Source organism: Sebastes umbrosus, chromosome 16 (assembly GCF_015220745.1).
Source record: "Sebastes umbrosus isolate fSebUmb1 chromosome 16, fSebUmb1.pri, whole genome shotgun sequence".
Lineage (NCBI taxonomy): Eukaryota > Metazoa > Chordata > Actinopteri > Perciformes > Sebastidae > Sebastes > Sebastes umbrosus.
In genome coordinates, this window is record NC_051284.1 from 11,129,313 (window position 1) to 11,153,799 (window position 24,487).

General features: G+C 40.7%; 1 protein-coding gene and 1 long non-coding RNA gene across 2 annotated transcripts; one reads left to right on the top strand and one right to left on the bottom strand.

Annotated features, from left to right (window-relative positions):
* The first annotated feature begins 3,967 nt into the window (after positions 1–3,967).
* Positions 3,968–7,024, top strand: LOC119475009. The gene is made up of 2 exons (XR_005203707.1): positions 3,968–4,417; positions 6,732–7,024. It is a non-coding gene; the product is annotated as an uncharacterized LOC119475009 (long non-coding RNA).
* Positions 7,025–8,877: 1,853 nt separating this feature from the next.
* On the bottom strand, positions 8,878–11,918 carry foxa2 (forkhead box A2). Its single transcript, XM_037747442.1, has 2 exons — positions 11,490–11,918; positions 8,878–10,647 (listed from the first exon to the last, which is right to left on the bottom strand). Exons 1-2 carry the CDS (start codon positions 11,559–11,561, stop codon positions 9,397–9,399), a joined length of 1,323 nt encoding a protein of 440 aa, XP_037603370.1. The 5' UTR covers positions 11,562–11,918; the 3' UTR covers positions 8,878–9,396.
* Positions 11,919–24,487: the final 12,569 nt, after the last annotated feature.

The following is a 24,487-nucleotide window of genomic DNA, read 5'->3' on the forward strand; positions in this document are numbered from 1 at the left end:
TACACGAACGGGCCAAAATCAACAGGAGCGGGGCGGCCCAACAGTTCCAGTCTTCACACCAATAACTGAACCTACAGGAGCCACCATCTGGACGTTGCTTTTTCCTCACACAAACGCATCTGACGGCGTAGCGTGCCATTATATTTGCATCGAAAAAGCATTAGCAATATTTCACCATGCCGCGTGATGCTGGGGTATTTGTATAAATAAGCCTTTATTAACAAACCTGTCACTCACCCATCGCTGACTACAACAAATCAAGGAGGCAACCCTCCGATTCCCCCCAAAAAAATGCATCTACTTTTCGTATGAAAGGGTTTGCATATGAAGGGAGGTCCATGCGAGATTTGCATGAATACATAAACACAACTGTCTGTGACACTGTGACCTCAAACTGTGTAAAAAGTCCGCACCAACAGCTACATTTAACTGTATCCAAGGCCCTCGCGAATGATTCATGATATATAGGAGCCAACATTATCTTTCTGCTAGCCACTTCAAGATAAGGGTATCCCAGCTCCGACCAATAAATCTGCCAGTTGACTCCTTAATCTAAAAGGATATTAAGTGACAAACGCCGCGATGTTTCTGTCAGCGTGGAGCAGACGAGGGTTAAATAGTGTGTATCAGGGGACTACTCTGTAGTGGGGGAAACATACAGGCCTCATCCTTCACTATAATCTGCTCAGCAGCCCTATAGACATCTCCCAGCTTTCCTCAATCCTTCAGCCGAGCATCTGACTTTCTATTATAAATAACACGGCCATTTATATGGGATTAAATTGGGGATTAATTTGATTCAAGTCAGGGTATGGGAATTCATTAGCGGGCTGACAGTGGCGCTATACATGGGGGGAATTTAATTTGAATCCCCCAAGGGAAGCACTAAGGGGCACTGGGGCGGCGTTGAAATGGAGGCCTTAAAGACAAGGGGGGATATTGTTCCACACTTTACATTTGGACACTTGTAAGGTGGCACTTTATTGCTGTTGATGGGGTGTTATCACATTGAGAACAGCCAATGCTATTAGGTGACTGGAAGGAGAGAGTTTATCTGAAGGGAAAGAGATCTGGCCTCGTTTGTCTGCACGGATCAAGAATAGTTCTTGACACTCGCATGACTACGAGGAAGTAAATACACGTTTTTCGCACAGATTTGGCTCCCACTCATACGGTATTATAATGAGCACATTATTTGAATGTCAGTGATTCTCATGAATGTTGAAATGGCACGTCTATCGCCGGCCATTCCCCGACAAGCTGTGTGGTGTAAAGCGAAGGCATTAAATTCAGCTCGGTCGCAGATTACAGAATTCGCCCCTGCAGAACACCGCCCTGGCATTCTCTAAATTGGACAAGTCCCATTGTAAGATAGCCTATCACAGTGCACATGTCTGCATGGGAGAACATATGCAGGACAAAATATTCCGTAGTTTGTTATTCCGAGGACGGCACTGGGGGCACACGGGCTTGTTTGCCTTTGCCGGGAGAGGAGATTGGATTGGGGGTTTAAATGAATCGCTGGCGCACCACGTTTATAGGTTTCATTAACTTTTAATGAGTTGGGTGTCCTTCGCTGTGATTGGCTGGCAGAGCTCTGCTTTCACTTCCTGGAACTGGAGCTGAGGGGGAAGTGAGGAGATATTGCAGCGTGTTGGCTTCCATGTTACGGCCATGTGCTGCTGAATGGGCCACGCTGGGTGGAAATGGGTCAGAAGAGGGGATATAATGTGGTACTAATCCAAAAGCAGAAGCCCCAGATATCCATCAGCACTGGCAGCCGCTGAATCTAAAACCTGGAGGTATCGAGTCTCGAGGGGAATAAAGAAAACCTTGGCAGATCAATCACGGCCAAGCAGGCATCCCTTTACCACAGCTGACTGACATATCGTTTTATGGTCGCTTTGCCAACAAGGTTTGATCTCAAAAAGACAGGCATGAGACCCGCTGGGAAATGCCTGTGGAATTACCAAAAGAGGAGCACGAGTGCGTGCATGCACATCAATGTTTCCAGCAGTCAACTCGAGCAATACTTCATATTTTTGAGCATCTTTAATCTCCACCCAATATAGTATCTTTCTGCCTGGTCGATCACACGTCTATTATCTTGCTATGGAGGGGTGTTTCTGTATGTTTCTCCTTGTGAAGCTAATCCCCCTTCTCCTCCAGTGTGTGGCTGAGCCTCACTCCAGCACTCCCGAGAAACAAAGGCCTTGCCTGTCATCTCCATTTTATCTCCATCACGTTGACATAACGTGGAATCAGACATGTACATTATCTCCATCGGCCTTGATTGTCGGTTGCTCCCTTTAGAAACCTTGATTGGTTTAAGGTGGGGACTGACTTCTCCTCCATTTGCATGATGACAGACCAGTGTTGCAATACTTTACTAAGGATAAACACTGACCATCCATCCACTTCCAGGCATATAAAAGCAGCAGGGTAGTGAGAGGCACCCCGTCCTGGCCTGAATGGATCGCCTTTAGGTCAGTGCACGTCCCACCAGCTGCTGCCTCACAGTATACTCAATGGGCATTGTTGGTGGACCTCTCTCTCTCTCTCTATCACTCTCTCTGACTCTCTCTCTCAGGACATGAAGGAGTCCTACACTGGAATGTCACATAGTCGTGTCAGAAGAGTGCGGACACATCACAGTCAGCGGCCGCATTCTCACCCTGTCCATCCTGCCATCTCTCTCTGACACACACACACAGACACACACACACCTCTTCTTTCCATCATAACAGAAACCCCAAACTGACCTTCATACATCCAGATTTCCAAAATAACAGCCACACCTCTCAGAAACGATGACTGTGAAACTTTCCAAAATTTGTAAGATTCAAGTGTCATCTTCAATAATGAAAAGAAGTTAACCATTAAAAAAATGTACTTCTTGTTTAAGAAAAAGGCCCAAAAATGTTGTATAAACAAAAAACATAACTGAGGAGTATATGTATGCATTTGGTACACATCTGTAAATCCCTGATTATTATCATCTAGAAGGACATTTCAAAAGAAGAACAAACTTCTACATAAAATCTAATATATGGTTGTTTCTACAAGATAAAACATCCTCACTGCACAGCAAATATTAACCAAATTAACCATGTGGTAATAAAAGCATTAGGTATATATACATGTGCATAATTTACAAATGCTGGCAACTTTAACTTGAATTTAGAAACTCATCCAAATATAAATTGGATGTAAAGGCCATTACAGTTAAACAGCTCATTTCAAGCTGCTGCCAGCAGCCCAGTTCAGTGATAAGGCTACTTTGTTTTGACACTTTAAACAATTTCAATTTCTTTTATAGAGTAAATCTAAGCTCAAATTCAAAAAAAAAAATAAACACAGGCTGTGCATCTAAGGCCTGTTTGAAGCCCAAATACTCAAACAAAACTAAGTGAACAAAAAGTTAGTCTGTTTGAATTCCATTTCTATGTACAGTATTTCTCAATGTGCAATTTTAGTTTAGTTTATACTTAAATTTATATTAACATTTTATACTGAAAATATCATCAACATGAATGCATAAATGTATGAAAATGTATTTATTATTAACCCTCCTTATATAACTAAATAGTGTAGGCCTATAATATCACAACAGGCTTAAGAATGTTTTGTTTTTTTTGCTGTTTGAGTTGGCAGCTGCACGTTATAATCAAAATATTGATATTCCAAATTATTTTAGGCTGCTTTCAAAATTTGCTAACTTTATTTTGGATCCTAAATTCCTAATAAGCCAATTACCAATAATGGACAATAATAATAATAGTAAATAGCAGCATGGTAATAAAACAGCAATACTAGAGTTGCAATAGAGGCCAAAATAAATATTAATTCGTGTCAGATAAACGGACTTCAAATATTTTCATCCATTGCTTAAATTGTTTCCTTATCGTCCATAATAAACATTTCACAATATTATAATCCTCTGTTGTATTGTTTTTTTTTCATTCTAATTCTAGAATAGAATAGAATGGTCTAAATTCTAATAGCCTAATAATGGACACACATCTTAATCGGCAGTGAATAAGTGCGGATAAAATCGGGGACACATACGGTCGGTGGACGGACGGGAGGACGTCCCGGAGCGTCGCACCGAGCAGGACCGGGCCGAGCCGGGCCGAACCGGGCCGCCTGCTGAGAGACCATGCTGGGTGGCTCTGCGTTTTGACTTTGTGGTCCTTTAATATAGTGAGGGACGCCAGTTTGCCTTGCTAAGATATGGGATTAGGAGTGTTTCTGGTGAAAGAGGAGTTAAGTCGGACTAGTGTGGACGGTCCCTCCCCTGCAAGAGGCTGAGACAGAATTACAGCTTGTTGGACCGGTGTCCCGCCGTCGCCATGGAGACTCATCTACTTGGGTGTTCCAGTCCGCGCGCTGCAGAGTATATATATAGCCTATATAGGTGCGGCATGCGCACTGCTGTATGGCCTATATAACATTATCTGATCACATGAAATAACTCTATGCACCTGATTATTAGACATAATACATAATGAGCTGTTACTGGTGATTGAAGAGTTTGGATCAGACTACCCTGCACAGATCTGACTGCTCCAGCTGCTCCCCTCATGGGAATTTTTTAATATCATATTTGTTACATTTGTATACATATATAATGTATCCTCTTTCATAAATACAACTGCTGTTAGGAATGCTAGTGCCAGTATATACCCTGCTATATTGAGCAGGCGCCCTGCTGTATAGCCTTTAAAACATCATCTGATTACATGAAAATAACTCTACACCTGATTAATAGGCATACACAGAGACATAATGACTTGTTACTGGTGATTGAAGAGTTTTGATCAGATTGGAGGATTGATTATCCTGCACAGATCTGACTGCTCCAGCTGCTCCCCTCATGGGCATTTTCATATCATATTTGTTATACATATATATAATGTATCCTCTTTCCTGCATACTGGTAGGATATACCCTGCTATATTGAGTTGACACCCATGGGTGTATTCGCATTATGGCTTATAGGATATTGAGTCATTCAGTGAAAATAGAGGCCCAAACTCGCCTAAGCATTAAAATGCATCGCTGTAGGGGAAATGTCTCACTTTGGAAGTCTGGTACAATTATATGTAATTTAAGGACATGACAGAAAAAAAAAGAAGTAAATCGCCTTATTGTTAGTTACATTTTAAAAAAGAAGCTGAATTATAGGCCTATATTACTAATTTTTACGCATGCCCTATTTTAACACAACTTTATCACATGAAGCCTATAATATTCCATTTATTAATATCTGCAGATTTGCACGTCAATACCCTGCAGTCAGAGTCAGACTGCCTGCTTCTTCTGAACGCTTTGTGCCTTTTGGTGAGAAAGGTCAGATTTTCAGGCCTTAATCAAGAAATATGCAAATAATGCAGATAAATGCAGAGAAATCAGGTTAGCGGAGTAAAAAAGGATCAACAGGCTGGAGCATCCTTTTATATCCAGTTGCTATAACAACAGATGTGCTGGACTATGATGGAGCGGCTGTGTTAGGAAGCTGCAGAGGTATCCTCCCTGATGGAAAAAGCCTGTACAAAGTTATAGGAGGAGATGGAGAAGGTGCAGCGATGTGGCCTCGTTGCGCTGTTGTCCGCCAGTACAGATTGAGGTTGGGTACCTTTGAACCGGCAAAGCTCCAAAAGGCCATTCCCATCTCGATGCGCGCCAGAGAGGGCTTGACTGGGGTTATCCCGCCTTCAAAGGATCGGAGGAGAGCCGCGTCCGGATACAATTGTTTAATGTTGGCTAATGGACATTTTGGAGGGCTCTCCATCTACTTCCGATTTATCCAAATACGGCCTCTTGGATATTATTTTGTGCAGGCATCTTTGCAGAAATATTATGGGACCCTTAATTCCTCATCATTATTATTATTATTATTATTATAATAATTATTATTATTATTATTATAATTATTATTATTATTATTATTATTATTATTATTATTATTATTATCATTATTATTATCATTATTATTATTATCATTATTATTATTGTTGTTGTTGTTGTTGTTGTTATTATTTTATTATCTTGAATTATTGGTATTAATTGTATTATTATTATTATTATTATTATGAGAAGCATTTTTTTAATAAATAAATTATAAATTACGATCAAATTTTTGGAGGATTATCATTGAGCATCGCTATTCGAGCTACTTTTAACACACACAATACGCTATAATGATTTTCAATTTCTTGACAAGAAAAAACATGAATATTATTTAAAGGTTTGCACATCACAGTCCCGAGCAGTTTTAAATATATTTGTGATTTACTGATTAAAAAAAAAAATACCCTATACCCTAAAGATAAAAAAAAATCTAAATGGATTTGTATACTGGTATAATATATAAGAGCAGTGCTGCAGTAGAACTCGCTTTCATGACATCAGCGCAGCAACAATGATATCAGTCAGCCGCACACTGCAAAAAGATATCCAACTCCAAAAGTCATTAAATCCATTAAGTTGTTAAATATCTCTGAGATGCGCAATTTTCACCTGTTTCCGGTGTAAAAATCAATATGAATCTTCTAGAATTGAGTCCTATTTTTTTTTATAGAAATCTTGTTAGACGATTTTTGTTTTAAGGAAATCAGCAGCACTGAACACGAGTGGAATAATCTCATCCTCTTTTTTAAGTCACATTATAAATCAGACTAAATGACACTAAATCACCTGTTACTGACAGATATTGTTTTGTTGTGCAGTGCAGCAGCAGCATCTCTCTCCATCACGCAACTCAAAGACACAGAAACTTGAAGCAGCCTCCATCACACAACCTGCAGATCCCCTTCAGCTTTTTGCACCACCCTGTTGTGAAATCCAATACGTCTCCTTTCTCATGAATTTAGGATATCAGCCACCACCCCCCCCCCCAGCACCACCCAGCACCACCCCTCCTCACGCATGTCCAGGAACGGCCACTAAAACCATCTCTATCCATCCTTGTTAGAAAAAAAATCAAGATTTTATAATAAAAAGTGAATAGAGAATAAAAAAAGCTTCATACCTGTGCAAAATAGCCGCTGCTTGTTGTTGGCAAGCCACACAGGAGCCCATTGTAGAAGCTCGCCTTCTGCCTTCTGCAAAGGGCTCCAGACATCACGGCATTTATTTGAGCTCAAACTCTGTCACTGTTGACTTTAGCACAAAGCAAAGATTTCACTGCCCCGCTAGTTAAAAAAAAAAATGATTATTTTACAGAGATATCGATCAGTGTGCTATAAAAAAAAAAAAAAAATCAGCTTAGCATTATATGTCTAAAAAATGAATAGAACGAAATGTAATGTCTGTGTAAATTGACAGAGCCGCTGCGTCTATATTCAAAGTTTACACTTGGTGCAATTTGGTTTGTGTGTGTGTGTGTGTGTGTGTGTACTCTTCCTATATGCGGGCATAGCCTCCACTCCATTGTTTACTAGGCTTTGTTTATTCGCAGATCACGCTGTTTAAAGTGCGATCTGTAAAGAGGGTCTGGAGAATAAACGCACACTTTAGGCCCCTACGTGTTCACAAGGCGCAGGGGTGTCATTTGGTTATAAGGGAGGAACTCCTAACTCCCTGGCCTTGGATTTGAGCTCAGCATGGAAGGAAGAGGAGGTAGGAAGGGGGGGGGTTTGATTCATATGGATGACAACTAGCCTATCTTATCTAACAAGAGGGGAGGGTCCAGCTACTTTAAAAAATAGGGAGTAGACAATGGACCCCCAGATTGTTGGGGAGAGAAGTTAGAGCATCACATTGAGGCTGCTCTGTCTCCAAATCAGCCCCCTTTTCCACCAACTATTCTCCTGCTCCACAGGGAGGCTGTTTTATGTGACAATGACACTTAATCTTATTCACTGATCTAAACTTTGCTGTGTGTGTGTGTGTTTGAGTGTGTGTGTGAGTGGCAGGCAGGCATAGTGTTTGAGTGACAGTGCTAGATATGGGCTTGAATCATAAATGTGTCTCACTGTATGTGTGGGAATTTAAATGATAATTATTTGAGAAACTCTTTTTCCTACACACTTCTTCTTCCTCCAACTCTTCCTTCTTGCAGCAGCTGGATTTTTTCTTTTTAGGGAGATAAAATTGCAACCATGTGTGTTATGATTCTTTGGATTGACTGCATTATTTATAATGTCTGCAGAAAACACTCATATGCAGCAGATTTGTGTTTTATTTATTTCTAAAAATGCTTCTCTGTGTGGGGTTTCTTCTGTGCCAAGATAATACAAAGTGGCTGATGTGTTGGATAAACTTCTTTCCCCCATGCATATCTCACTTTGCGTTTTGGATTAATAACCTTATGTCTGTTTTGTTTACATTTTCTTAATGACAGATTGAGAGCATTGTTCTCGTTGTTGTCCAGCAAAGCTAGTAATCCCTGCTGAAAAGATGCGCCTTGTTATAAAAGCACACGGATAAGATTTTTTTTTTTTTTAAATAAGAAAAAAAAATGTGTGAAACTCATTGCATGCACTTATATGGAATTCGTTCATTATTATGCATATCATAAATAGCTACAACTGGGTCTGAGTGAAAAATAAATGCTGTCTTTAATTGTATTTTCCTCTTTTTTATTTTCCTCTCTTGTATTTCCCTACACATTTTTAGTTTTTAACATTTAATTTGTATTTAATATAAACTAATTATATGTTTTTCTTTAATGTGAAATATTTTTGCCTACAGTTTTTTTATATTCTGTTATATTTATTTATATTAATTTAACCTAAGTGTACCCTCAATAGGAACACACTTGTTGCAATGGTTGCATTTAGACTATACTGCTGTTGCATAGTAGTAACAATTATTATAACAAAAATAATAATAATGTAGTTACAATAATAATAAAGGTCAAACACCATCATATTCAGAAAACAAAACCAATAACACTTTAATATAGATTCTGTTCTTGTCACTACAAGAATACACATATACAAGCCATAAATAGGAATTACACAAATGATTGAAGAAATCCTGCGAGGCATTTAAATTCATTTAAGGAATCCAGTTCTGCAGATGGAGGCTATTTTACAGCAAGTTGTTGTTGTTGTTGTTGTTGTTGTTGTTTGTCTTTGGGGTTCCACTCCTGAAGCCGACTTCTGAACAGATCTCGTCACATTATCAGTACTTTTTAATTATCATTATTATTAATATTATTATCAACATCCTCTCTCAAAATAATTAGGCTACTAACAAACTTCGACAACTAAAACGGTGGGAAACGTCAAAAATATCTGAAATACATATTGTACACAAACTCTATATTTTTTTTTTTTTACAAATGTACAAATTGAAGAAGAGGGGGGAGGGGGGTGGGGGGGGGGGGGGGGGAAAGAAAGAAAGTCCAACATCGCATGATGGAAGGTGGTGTGGTGGTAAAAGAGTTTATGAGGAGTTCATGATCGGCCTGGAATAGACGCCTTGGTAATAAGTCGTGTCAGGTATGGATGAAGCATCCACTAGACCAGCTTTTCCCGCCATGGAGCCCATGGAAAGAGCCCCGGCCATGGGGGAGCCGTATCCGGAGTAGTGCATCACCTGTTCATAAGTCTTTAGGTCCATTTTGTGATGCTGCTGCTCCGAGGACATGAGGTTATTGATGGAGAACGGGTGGTTGAAGGAGTAGTGGTGCTCCGGCTTCAGGTGCGCTTCGTGCGCCGCGAGCACCGAGTGATGCTGCTGCGCCATGAGGTGCTGCTGCTGCTGCTGCTGCTGCTGCTGCTGCGACACCGGAGAGGCTCCGGAGGCGGCGACGTGCTCCGGGCTCAGCGCCTGGTGGCTCGTCTTCATGTCCGACAGGGACCTTTTGTGCTCTCCGGAGGACGAGTTGGAGTGCGGGGACTCGTTTCCGTTGCAGCTTTCGGAGCTGCTGTTGGAGGAGCCGTCTCCACCTCCACCTCCACCTTTACGCCCGCCGCCGCCGCCGCCTTCCTTCACGCTCTTCTTGTCGCACTTGAAGCGCTTCTGCCTCCTCAGGTAGCAGCCGTTCTCAAACATGTTCCCGGAGTCCGGGTGGAGCGTCCAAAAGGAGCCTTTACCCGGTTTATCCGGCGACCTGGGCACTTTGAGGAAACAGTCATTGAAGGACAACGAGTGTCGGATGGAGTTCTGCCAGCGCTGCTGGTTCTGCCGGTAAAAAGGGAAGAGGTCCATTATCCACTGGTAGATCTCCGCTAGAGTCAGCATCTTGCTGGGAGACTGCTGGATGGCCATGGTGATGAGGGAGATGTAGGAGTACGGCGGTTTGGCGTGCGTGTAGCTCCTGCGGTACGTCTTGGGGTCTCTGGAGCGGTTGATGTTGGACTGTCCGTATATTGGGCTCATGGCGTTCATGTTGGTGTAGGAGGTCAGGGCGTTCATGGAGGCGGGCTGCCCGCTCATGGGGCTCATGCTGGGGCTCAGGGCCGCGCTCATGGCAGTCATGGCTCCGACGCCGCCCATGCCTCCGTTCATGGCTCCGGCGGCGCCCGCGGGAGACATGCCGGTCATGGAGGGACTCATGCCGGTGTTGACGTAGGACATGTTCATGGAGTTGGCCGTCATGTTGGCCGCGCTGCCCATGCCGGACATGCTCATGTAGGTGTTCATAGAGTTCATTCCCAGGCCTGTGTTCATGTTGCCAACCGAGGTGTAACACTGTCAGTGAGAGGAAAAGAAATAGCAATCATCAGTTTCAAGCATTATAAAGTGTAATTACTAAACACTGAGGTTCATTTTTCTTTATACAATTATAGCATTAATTCTAATTAGAATAACTCTTATTTTGAAAGCGCACTGGTGCGTAAAGTTCTGGAATGAACATATATGCTTCCGCGTAAAATAGTTCCAAAATTAAAAAGCACAACATGTTTAATCATCATTGTAGTATTTATCAACTGTACTATTTATAGATTTTAAGGGCTGAGAGAGAGAGAGCCATCAGGGTAAAATGCATTTCATTGCATTTCACTGTACACTGTACTTTTGCGTAAAATAGTTCCAAAATTAAAAAAAAAAAAAAAAGCACAACATGTTTAACCACTGCGATGGCAAATCTTAAACTTAAATTAAACAATCTTTTTTTAAAAAAAAAAATCCACAGTGTGGATGAGACTGTTGACACCTATAATGTGATTGCTCGCACACAAAATAGCGACTCGTGCATGCAGCACAAATATTTGACTCAATCTCCCCCAAAACCAAACAGCTCAGGTGTTTGTTGAGTGGGAAACACTACAAAAAAAAAATCAGATTTAGCAAAAGATACGTATGAAATTATTATAATCCGAGTGAAAAGTTCCCCCCCCCTTGTACATGTCAAGGCAACTTTTGTTAGGATAGTGCGCTGCTGCGGTGGAGATAGATGGGGGAGGATTTGGAGGCGCCTCAAGTCAATATTTGATCACAAAGTTAATATTATCTCAGGGCTAATATTGAGTTGTATAAAATGGGATTGGCTTTAGAACGGTGAAAAAAAATATATATTTAAAGGTACCCACCTCGGGCTCTCCGTAGTAGGTGCTCCAGTCGGTGTGTTCGTGTCCTTCCATTTTAACTGCTCCAAGCATCATGGAGGACTTTTACAAAGCGTCTCCCAGCAGGGGAAAAGCCAAAAAGTCTCTCTAATAGCAGGTGACTGGGGACCACTGTGGTGTATTGTGGGTCGTCGGCGTGTCCCCCCTTTCGTCGAGAGGAACTGGCGTTGGTGTGTGTCTTTAACGGAGACCAGCCGTGAAATGCGTCTGTCTGTCAGTGACTGGAGTTCAAATGACGCTCCGTGCTGCCTGTTAACGCTGTGATATAGCTCCGTGCGCTAGGCAAGCCTCCAATCCAGCTACTTCTACGCCTTTGGGCCCTATTTGAATAATCTCCTCGCACCTAGGCGTGATAGAGACTCCTCAGACTCCCCCCACCTCCAATTGTACACCTGCACCCACTGAAAAGAACAGTTTCTTTATGAAAAGCTTCATTATAAACTAATCTTATTGTATTTTTGTTCTGAGGGTAACAAAAAAAAAAAAGGAGCCATAAAAGGGAATGTTTGGTGCGCTCTTTTTTTTGTGCGCTTTTTTATTATACGCACATCCTCCAACCAATTTCACTTCAACTGAGCTGGAATCATAAAGCGTTTTTATTCCCTTAAAGGAATTTATACACTAAAACCTATTAATTATTTTTACACAAAAACACAAAAAAAAAACATTTATGAATTACAGGTTGATCTATCAGTGCGCTTAAAATGAATGTATTTAGGCAAATGCAAGCATGAATTGTGATTACTAATTGGCCTTTTTTTATAAATGCTCATTATAACAGTCTTTTTACTCATGGACTTTATCTTGGTCTCTGTTTGTGGATGTGTGTGATTTTGTTGTCTGCTCTGTTGACTTGTTTTTTTTATTCTGCCTATGTCTGTAAAGCACTTTGGTCATGCTCATGTTGTTTTAAATGTGCTATAGAAATAAATTTGACTTGACTTGACTTAGTTATTCATTACTAATCATGATAACTTTTTTTCTGATAGGGATGTGCTGCCTGGTTGGCTTCATATGTCCCAGCCTATACCCTTAGCATTTATAGAACTACTTAGCTTTTGAATGTACTTAAATAAATAATAAATAAATTTGACTTGACTTGACTTAATTAATAATATTACAGTATATTGTCAAGGGTTGTGTTGGTGTATAATTCCAAAACAGTTTATGGGTCAGTCAAACAATATCATTATGTGTTTAAAACGCCATGAGAATAATGATCTTATGGCTGCTTATGTGGGCCTGCATGAATACATGTGCACATGAGTACTATACATGGTGCATTCAAATGATGTGGGTTAAGCTCCTTTGGGTGACAATAAAAAGCCATTTCATCACCTTGCGCCAGCTGTTTAACAGTCATGTTCTAATATAAAACAGCTGGTTTCTACATCTGTGTCACTATTAAAGTGTTTTTCATAATTTAAAATATAATTTCACTATTTTTTGCTATTTATCCTGCTTTACTTTAACCTGGATGGCTGAATTACTGTTTCCAAAAAATGTTTTAATTAGTGTTGAATATGCCAGGCATAGCTTCAGAGCGCCCTCTCTCGGTTATTGCCTCTAACTGGCTTTTTGCTGTTTGTGGAAACACAATAAAGCAGACCTCATTCTTTAAAAATCAGTGAAACATTTTAGAATTGATGGAAGTTGTGTACTTTTTCTTTTGAATTTTTGGCATTAAAATATATGCAAAATAATTCAAGCCACAATAAACAGGGCTGCAGTTTACTCATTTACCCTCATTTTTATTCTCTGGACTGAATCTACAGTTTATTTAATTCTCTTTCTGTTTAATTGTGCCAGTCCCAGAGTAAACATCACAGTAGGCCTATTGATTTTTTGTTCATATTATCTTTCCTTTTCATAATAGAAGTTGCCCTAGTGTTTATATATCTGCAGTCACAGTATGAGGCAGACTAGCCCCAGGCTGCTGAGGCCCTTCCTGTACAGTATTTGTATGACACAAACATCAAGGTGAGGTGAGCTGCAGTCCGGTGCCAGCCACGTGTCAGTAGTGGTACATCTATTTGACTGCATATTTACGCAAGAGCATAACTATCAGTATAGAGAGCCATTAGTAAAGGCGAGTAAACCTGTCGTGTTGACGAGGGACTAACAGAGTCTGCTTAACTTGGAAATGAGATCATGAGAAAAAAAAGCTGTGTGTGTTTGAGGATTGGGGATTTCACCGGAGAGAGCTGGAGATCTCTCGGCTTGACTCACACGATTTTTAGGCTATTATTTATATATTTTTTTCTAATAATTAAAAACGGCAACACTTTCACAATGATAATTAAGTAAAACAATATATATATATATATATTATTTACATAATATATTTATGTGCAGATATTTATTCTCATCCCAACTCGTCACATACTGACGCATGTGTATCTGGTGTAAAAAAGCCTATGGATCTTCATGTAATATATCTATAAACATGCAGTAATGAAAAATACATAAAAGGTCATGTTAAAAAATATAAAACATTTAATTAAAATCACATTAACGTGTATTTCTGTTGCACAAAAATTAGCATGTCCATCTATGGCAAAAAAAATATATTAGTTTGTGTGTTACACAAGCATGTATTGTGTTTTTCCATGTAAAAAAAATAAATAGGACATTTTTTTTACTCAAGTGTGTATAAGCCAGAACTCTTCTGGTGGTCATTTACTTAAAGCAACCCTCCCTATTCCCAACCAAATCAATATGCCTGGAAAAAACTTTCTTCCAAAATTACAGACACTCAATCCTCAGTATTCTAAAAACTGGTCCTTGACCTGCCTGACATTATGTTCCTGAATGAGACATGTTGCTAATTCCACTGTTAATCATCAACCTGCTACAGTCCTCTCACATGGGTGAAGGTCACATTTTGGATTTGGTCAAAAACAAAAAATCTTCAACTGGGCTCCTGTGTGACTGCTCTATCAACATATTCTATCCTTAAATATCCTCTGGTGTAATGTGTCTAAATGTCCTTATATCACTGGTGCAAAGGGGGAGTCACTTCAGGACAATAAGTGTCCTGATTATTGTTTTTTTGTAATGGGGCACATGAAAGTGGGGCAACGTCTGTGACATTTCTGCAGGGCTAAAGAGGGACATTACTCTGGGTCAGTTTGACAATAGCACATGGCTCATACAGAAATGAAAGACATTATATCTTTATTCTATTTTTAATAAGTGTAGAGCAGGTATAACAGATGCTATTTATTCTTTTCTTCATCTGTGATTTCAATTACAACATACCAAAAATTTTACAATTTAGGCAAACAGCACCAAATGTTCTTAAAGTTGCAACAGTGGTGGAGCGGCTGAAGTCAGAGTAGCTTTAATTAACTGACCTTTTGTGGTTGGATGTCAAATATTGACTGAAATATTACAAATTCAACTTCATTACATTATACACATATTATACAATTACACCATGATATTTAATGATGAAATACTGAGGTTTCACTCCTGCCACCAATACAAACTCACTTTAATGAAATGCAAATGGATGTCAATTGAACAGAAACACCATTTTAGGAAATATTAATGGCTTTAATATTAAAAAAAAAAAAAAAAACACAAAATATAATTTTTTTTAGCCTTTTACTTTTAGTATACATGATTTTTTTTTTTGCATGTATCACAGTAAAATCCTCTGATGATTATATTATAGTCATGTAATGTGGAACCCTTTCCTTTATGTCTGTGGAAAATTAGCTAAAGGCTTATAATAAGGTGCATACCATGTAAACATTCATTAGTTTCTGTTCATCCTCTGTTTTATTCTATTAACATCAAATTTGATGTGGCCACCCTTCAATACTGTGTGTAAGCTTAAAAAACATTTTTTTTCTGAATAGCTCAGCACATTAATTGGAGCATTGTGATCCTAGATGCTGCTGCATTTATTGTGGATCATTCTGTTCCCAGCTCACGCTTTCACAACACTGAGTATACACTGCAGATGGGACTTGCATTTACTTTCTCCCACGAGGATGAGCAAAAAAACCCTGAAGTAGTTCTTGTAAAGTTGACATGTTCCGACTGAGAATACATATCCAGAAAGTACCCTGACCTGTGGTGTGTGCCCTACATGTCTCCTCTCTCAAGGCTATAGTTTTGCCACTTTGTTGATCAATTAGCCTCCATGATGATCAGTGTTACATTTCACACGTTCAGGTGTCATTCCTTTACTGGTTATGACAAGGGCAAACACTAAATGGGTGAAAGTTTAATGAGTCAGTTAAAGAAGTAAAAGCACAAACACCTGCAATGAGCGAGGCCCTAAAGTGACACCATGCGTAGTTTTCTGGTACAGATGCTGTTGGGTGTCTGGGGGGTTTTCTTGGGTGCAGTTGCAGGGGGATGGAAGCAGGGTGCTCCCTGGTCTGTGAGAGAAAGGCAGAACATTCCTTCAAACACCCAGGAGTTGTTGGCAGGAATGTGTTAACTTTAAGTTTCAACTTTCAAAGTAAGGGTTTCTTTTTTTTCAACTCAAATTGAAAGATTCGCTTAAGAATGTCCCTTTTTTTTGTGCCTTTGTATCCATCTGAGTATACCAAGTCACACACAACAGCACAGGGCAAAGGGTTAAGCATGTAATTCATCAAAATAAAATTAATAACGAGAAGAGTCTTCCTCTTAGAAAGTGCTGGGGAAAAAAAAAAAAAGATGTTTGCTGCCAACTTGCCTGTGGTGACAGTAAACATTCCAGAGCCGGGCTGGAGTTTGGACTTGCCATTATCTGCCACAGCTGTGACAACGCCTGTTGGCCGCAGGTTTGTGGCTGGCCACGCTGTGTTTACCTGGAAATGAATCTGAAAAGCGGCTGGACTGGGAAGGCACACAACCCCAGCTAAATAAAAACCGAGAGTGGTCATTTGCAACGAGATGCAGGGTGGGAGGGAGTCCAAAGTTATTGCGCTGGCCCCAGTGGGTCAGGGCGCAAACACAGGCGTAAACGCTCTAAGGATATCCTCAAATAAGCACCTTTTGATATTGAGAGGAATGTGGCGAGGAATGCCATTCGATATGTTTTATGTTGACTGTATCCGGGGCATTGCAGATCCAATACTCCTCTCTTGTCATGGTAAAGGACCCTATGTTGACCGCTGCCCTTCATTTATCAGACAAGGTGACAGTTTATCTATTAGACCACAGGAGTAGAGTGAGATGGGAACGGTGGGATCCCAAGAGATGCACAGATCAGATGACACTAAAGAATGGATTGACACCAAATTAGAGTCTTTAGGAGCTCAGATTGTTGGGTTTTAAACAAATGTAGGTTCCACTTTGTGATAGGACACCTTTTATAAAGGGACTTTCTAATCACTTTATTAATGACTAATAGATCATTTGCTAATTCTTTATAAAGCATTTTGTTGGGTTGTAAGGTTGTGAAAACTCCCTTTGGCTGCTTAGATCACATAATAGAAAGTTGATATGGATCAACATGTCTTTATCAACGACTTATCAACATTTATAACTGCACACTTGATGGCTTATTTAAAAGCGAGAAACTAGGGCTGTCAAAATGAATGCCATAATGATGCAAATTCATTTTAACATCACTAATTTCTTTAATGCATTAACACTACTTGTGATTTTTAGGTTGTAAATTGTAAGTTGTAAAATCTAAGGAATCCATTGGTACCAACCATGTTATACTAGCTTGTCGTCAAGGAGGCTAAATAACGCTCCAAACTTACGCTCAATTTTGGCGAGAAAAAACTGGCATGGCCATTTTCAAAGGGGTCCCTTGACCTTTGACCTCAACATATGTGAATGAAAAAGGGTTCTATGGGTACCCATGAGTCTCCCCTTTACAGACATGCACACTTTATGATAATCACATTGCAGTTTTGGGGCAAGTCATAGTCAAGTCAGCACACTGACACACTGACAGCTGTTGTTGCCTGTTGGGCTTGAGTTTGCCATGTTATGATTTGTGCATCATTTTTATGCTAAATGCAGTACCTGTGATGGTTTCTGGATTATTTGTCAATGTTTTGTGTTGTTAATTGATTTCCAATAATAAATATATACATACATGTGCATAAACCAGCATATCTGCCGACTCCCATGTTGATAAGAGTATTAAATACTTATATATAATATAATATATGATTTATTAATGGATTACCAACATGTATAACTGCATTAATACCAAATAGAAAGAATAAACACCTGCCAAATGGGTTTTTTCACAACCTGGCAACCCAAAATGTGCTCTTTTCAATGGCTTAGAATGATCTATAAGGATTTATCAACCATTATCAACCATATCAACCATCAACCATTTTGGTGCAATTTCTGAATTTTTTTTACATTGTTAGAAAGTGGAGCCCAATTTAATGCATTATTAAATACATTTCAAGGTAATTAAAAGTGCGTATCTGCCTGATTTAAAACTACAGACATAAGATAACTAAAAGAAGTGATTGATTGAATGAATTAACACAAAATGGATTGTTTGATATATTTTCTAAATGGTATTTTACCCCCTCTCTTGCATAGATGTGCTCAGATGCCACGGCTCCTTGTCACATCTGAACTTTCTAAGCAACATGGATGGGATGTGTATTAGAGCCAAAAGATTTAATATCACCAAATCAGCACATTGTTATTCATTAGTGGACCAACTGCAGAGTCAATACACATTTAATCACAGACTGAAGGCAATTAAAACGGGAGGGGGGCCAGTAGTGCTATGTTAATTAAAGTGCCAGGCTCCCATGGGAAACTCTGTGTCTAAATATCACTACAATCAGGCCCGCGCCATAATCCGTGATGAGCTATTGCCGTTCACACTCGGCCGTCGTTGCTGTCAGATCCACGTCGGCGTGGACGAGAAGGCAAACCCGGCCCGGTGATTAGAAAGTTGTGTATCAGTAATGGTCTTTCTAATCCTAACTGGCATAGCATCCTTTCCATAATAGGCAAATTATCTATTTGAATCTAGTTTTAAATTGATATTATGAAATAGGGGTATTGTATCAAGCTTTAATACAAATCTTCCTTTGGTGCTCCATGGATGCAACGGCCTCTGTCAGACCTCTTCAGAAAACACATCTCAGCTCTACATCTGAGCGAGGCTTTTGGTCCATTTCCTTTTTCCATCATTCAGAGAGTCAGAGAGTGAGGGTCATATCTGCTGCTGTCTTATCTGTATTCCCGGCTGATGGGGAAATTCAAGTTTGGGATTACCTCTGACTGCTGACCCGAACCCATCTCAGACACCTGCCAGCCCTGCTTTCATTATCCTCATGCTTCAAAGCACCGTACAACAAGATCTCACACTCTCTCTCGAGCAGGAAGTGGCATATCTAAAAACCCCTATGCGCTTCGTATGCATGAGGGTAGAAATTAAAAGCTGATAGCGGAGAATGTATATCTGTTCTGCATTAGAGGAGAGCCTGTATCGTCGTCTCCCTTGCACCAGGCGGTTGTCTCCTTCCTGTATGGACTGAGGGCCCATCCATATGCAGATGGCTAATTTGTAGTGTTTACAGAGGAGCGAAGAGGGGGCCGACAACTCATGAAGAGGGCTGAAAAGAGGCTGCCTACGTGTCACCGCAGGAGCCCGGTGGTAAAGCCTGCCCTACCAGAGCAACAACATCAGTGTTCAATCTGTGTTTGCTTACCCGTGGACACCGATGGCTGAGTCCTGGCCCGGGGCCCGTAAATTGTGCCCTTTTTTTTTTACAGGCCCTGACAGCTAACAGGCTATTGGGAACAGGGGGGCCCAATGACACAGCCACTCAACAGATTAGCACCTCATCAGCCTCCTGCAGCTTCGAACAAATACGCTCCCCTGCCTCCTTTAAGACACAATAGGGGCCGCCGTCGCTAAACAGCCCCCCGCCGAGAGAGCCCCTCCTACCCTTCTACAGCCACAAAACTTCCTGGTCTGGTCTTTCTCCGGGGGCCACAGCTGCATCAAGGGGTCCTTTCTCTAGTCCCAGAGCCCACCCCGACCCCAATTGGCAAGATGTGTGTATTTCAGGTGAGCAAATATTGCCACTTGCCTGAGAGTTCAATGGCCAGCCCTTTTCAGGGGAGGGGGTTGCGTATTGCGGCTGCAACAGGGGTACATGTGGCCTCACACAGCAACCGGGTCCACAGGAGGGTCAGGGGAATTCTCCAGGCACAGCTGGAGTCAGCAAATCAAACATACCTATATGGCTCATCTGCATTTTCCCAGACCAGTAAACCATTTCCAGCTTTCATTTCCTCCCTCCACGGCTTTTACAACCAAAGAGCATCTTGCTGTCCTTACCAGCCACCACACACACACACAGCTTTGACCTTTTTATTCCTGCAATACACAGTCTAAAACTCTGACTTAAAAGACATCTCATAATACCTGCACTATCTTTTCATCACCCTGAAGTTCCCTGCAAATGGACACGCATAACTTCCATGATTCAGGCCCATTAGGTAATAGGTAAACATGCAGGGGGATTGAAAGTTGATCTTGTCAACCACATGCCATGTTTTTGGACACCTTTGTCTCCAATACACACACGCTTAAGGTACAAATGCCCTCCACGGTTGCATTCATTTGTCTCCCGGGTCTTAATGTGGAAAGAGCAGATAGGGAAAATACATTGCGTGCTGTGAGATTGTATTAGAGATTGGAGTGTTTCTTGGGACTTGTGCCCTTCGGCAAGGACACAGGGAGCAAAAGTCTGGCTACTGTGTTAGGTTATAGTCAGTTCCAGGCAGAGGGCACTGGACTGATAACATGGGAGCAGAGCCCAAAGCCCCGTTTCCACTGCAGGAACGAGGAACCTTTTGAGGAACTCATTGTTAAATTAAGTTCCGGGGACATTTTATGGGACCTTTATACGACCCAAAAAGGCCCCTAGTCGGGGGGTATACTTTTGAAAGTACCAGAACTTTCGTGGTGGAGTTTGCAGGGATGACCGATACTGATTGGTAAAACACACACACAGCACCACTGCTTCAATGACTTCAACTTGTGTACCGCTTCATTCATAAACAAGAAAGTATTCTAGTATCGATTTAGGACCATTTAAGGATGAAGGGAGAGCATTAAAAGTAAAGTTAGGCTCTGCTGTCTGCCTCCCGACTCATTAAAAAAAGAAGAAAGAGAGAAAAAGAGAGAGAGATCGCAAGGGCCAGCGGTAACAGTAGAGGAGGAGACGGCACGATTTTGCATGGGAGAAAAATCAACGGTCTCATGACAGTTCGTGAAATAGTCACAAAATTGAATCTATTTGATTCTTGTACATAGACTTGAATTTCCCTTTTTTTCGTGACGCTCAGCACGACTTTCAATAACACACGGTGCACCTGTCAATTTCCGCAGTCTTTTCAAAATAAAACTACTGAGTTAGGATTAAGAATAGATCGACTTGGTTAGATTTAGGCAACAAACTACTTAGTTAGCTTTAGAAAAAGATTGTGGTTTGGGTTCAAATAACTCTGGAAGTGCCGTAACTGAAGTACGGAAATTACATGGCAAATAATTCAACCTTGACTTGTGGTTTCACACAGGACAAGAACACCGTTCTCCTGGGTGAAAGTCCTGTGTTTTTTGACCCACTCACCAACACCCAACCTTCTCCCTACGCGTTGGCCGCTTTTTAGACTTCAGCTCACAATTACATGGATTACATACAAATTCATTTTGTGTCTTTGTCTATGTCTATGTACACAAATCAATACATTACATTTTGTGACTATCTCACGAAATTCTGTGCGACTGGGCTGGAAAAACAGTTATTTTCTGATTGTGTCACGGCGGTTACGTTCTCAAGCACAAATAAATAACTATCAAACACTCAACAGATGATTTACTGTAGAGGCAGACACTCGTTAGTTTAATTTTTCTCCTCTGCATTTCATTCATTTCATTCAACGTGCAGCAGTAAATACTATGCAGCATGAAATATTGTCGCAGTGAACTGCAGTTCTGCAGAATTTACCCCTGCGACCACCAGCACCCCTTGTCCCATGCCATGTTGTTTTTTCATACGTCAGCGGACGTATTTTTGCCTAATCTTCGCAGGTCTTTAGACCACGGTGGAAACACAGACAACAGTGGTCTGAAGGAACCTTTTAGTTCCTTGAAAAGTAGTTCCAAGGACTAAAAAAATTTGGTGGAAACCCGGCTTAAGTCTACAATGAACAAGCTGTCAATGTGATGCTTACTGTATCTTGAGAAACAGTTTAGCAATTGTACAATTAGTTTCATCACTATTTACTGACAATGTAAGATAATAGCATGCTGTATATATGGGATGAAAGCTTTAAGTCATCAAACGAATCACTATATTTACTGGTCATGACTGAGAGACAGCATTGTGAGGATTAAAGGCCGTCAGCTGAATGTCACACCAACAAGGGCCAGCTTAGGTAAAGGCTACAGGCCCGTAGCTGCAGCCAGCTGTGTATTGGGTCGGAAGATGATGTGTCAGTGCCGAGGACCACCTTGATCCCCCCTGGAAGTCAAACAGAAGTGTGGGTAGCCGTGTCCTGGGAGGCCTTCTCTGCCATCACAGTGAAATGGAACTGGCCCAGAAAGCAAACAAGATCTCTCCCCATCTTTCCCCCACCACCACCAACCTTGTCTGGGTGATGGGTTTTTCTGTTGTTCTGTTTGTTTGCTTGTTTGGTCTGGAGCCCATGGATACCCAGCATGGAGTAGAGAGGAGAAGCGTAGGAATGGAGGATGTAGAGGGATAGGTAGAGGTGAGGGGGGGAGGACGGGGATGCGTGACACACAGACCTCTCCTTGAGGTGATGAGAGACCTGCCGAGAAGCTAACGGGCAAAGCTGCTCGACAAGCAGCTTTCAGGATCAGGGCAACAAGGACCGATCGCTGTCTCTGATCCTCCAACAGATGTTATTTCTGACACGCACCTGACAGCACAGTCTTCATTCATGTAAATTCTCATATAAGAGCACAGTTCACTCTAAAGGAGAGACTGTATCCACCTGTAATGTGTGGAACACTCCTATGGAAAAGCTATTTGCACAGGTCATTTTTAAATGTTGTAGACAACGGTGTATCTATCGATCTTAAGATAACCAAATACTTCATGACACACACACTGTTTCAAAGTTTTCCCCTCAATGACTCCATCACAGTTTCACTGGATTAACCTACATAGAGTGACACCTTCTGGCAGCAAAGAGAACTGCTTTTTCAGTAAGGACAGTGATAATGTACATATATTGACCCCATGGGACTTTATATGAATTTATACATATATACAACAAACATGGGCCCCTATATCACTCATATATTATCATTATATATTTCACCTATTACAGAGCTGCTGTTTTCTTTGTCATGGTATTCACAATATTTCAAAGATCCCGCAGCCTACAAAATACTCCTGTTGAAATATGAATTTGTTTCTGATATGGGTCTTCCACAAAAAAAAGTAAATTACCTTGTAAAAAAATTCATAAAATGACTCTACTCCAGTGTTGTAGATCTCGAGACCGGTCTCAAGACTACTTTTTGAAGGTCTCATTTTACTCTATCTTGTCTCAGACAGAGGATTCAGGATTTTATTTCAAGACCGGTCAAGACCACAACTGCGACAATAGCACTAACACTAAATAGTTTTATATGTATGGCAATAAAATAGGTGAATGAAGAGGAATTTCCAGAGTTTTCCGTGGTTGTTTTTATGGAAATAGGGATCTTTCAGATCAGTTTGAGGAGTACTATATTTTGTATCATGTTCCACATTTTATAAAAAGTATGTCATGCAGTGTGGGACTCACACTGGTCTGGTCTTGGTCTTGACTTGGTCTCAACCCCTCAAAGTCTTGGTCTTGTCTCGATCTCGATACACTCTGGTCTTGGTCATAACTTCTCTTGACTACAACACTGCTCTACTCTACTACTAAAATACATACTACTCCTTCTCCTTATTGAAAAATCCAGAATCTATGAATATGCAAATACTTCTCATTTTAAAAGTTTTACTATTAGACACAAAATGTCTCCTATTCCTTCACTGAAATGTAAATATTCTGTGTTTATGCACTGGAGGCTTCAACTTCCCACATCACACTTGTGTAAGTTGCATTCTGGACTACGATTGGCTTCCAAATTAGTTATGATGTCACAAAATCATGATCATCTTAAACAAAAGATTTAAGGTGAGTGCAAACAAACTTTCCCCACTATGAGCAGATGAATGTGGAAAAATTGTGACAAATGTGGCTTTCTAGTGTCTGCACAGACATCCTCCTGCAAACTGAAGGTCAAACATCAAAGTGAAGTAACAATAAGCAGAACATATTTTTGAGTCAAGGGGAACTTTAAAAATGGCCTGCCCACTAAAGTGAAGTGTGTTATCTGTTCCAAATGTACCTTAAAGGGAGATTTGTCAAGTATTTAATACTCTTATCAACATGGGAGTGGGCAAATATGCTGCTTTATGTAAATGTATGTATATATTTATTATTGGAAATCAATTAACAACACAAAACAATGATAAATATTGTCCAGAAACCCTCACAGGTACTGCATTTAGCATAAAAAATATGATCAAATCATAACATGACAAACTCAAGCCCAACAGGCAACAACAGCTGTCAGTGTGTCAGACTTGACTTCCCAAAACTAAATGTGATTATCATAAAGTGGGCATGTCTGTAAAGGGCAGACTCGTGGGTACCCATAGAACCCATTTTCATTCACATATCTTAAGGTCAGAGGTCAAGGGATCCCTTTGAAAATGGTTGTGCCAGTTTTTCCTCGCCAAAATTGGGCATAAGTTTGGAGCGTTATTTAGCCTCCTTGACAACGAGCTAGTTGGTATCAATGGATTCCTTAGGTTCTAGTTTCCTATGGTACCAGTATCTTCACTCTAGCTTTAAAACTGAGACTGCCACAACCTAAAAATCGGCAGCCCTATTATAAACATTTCTTAATATAATGCAGTCCAGTACAAAACATCAATAAC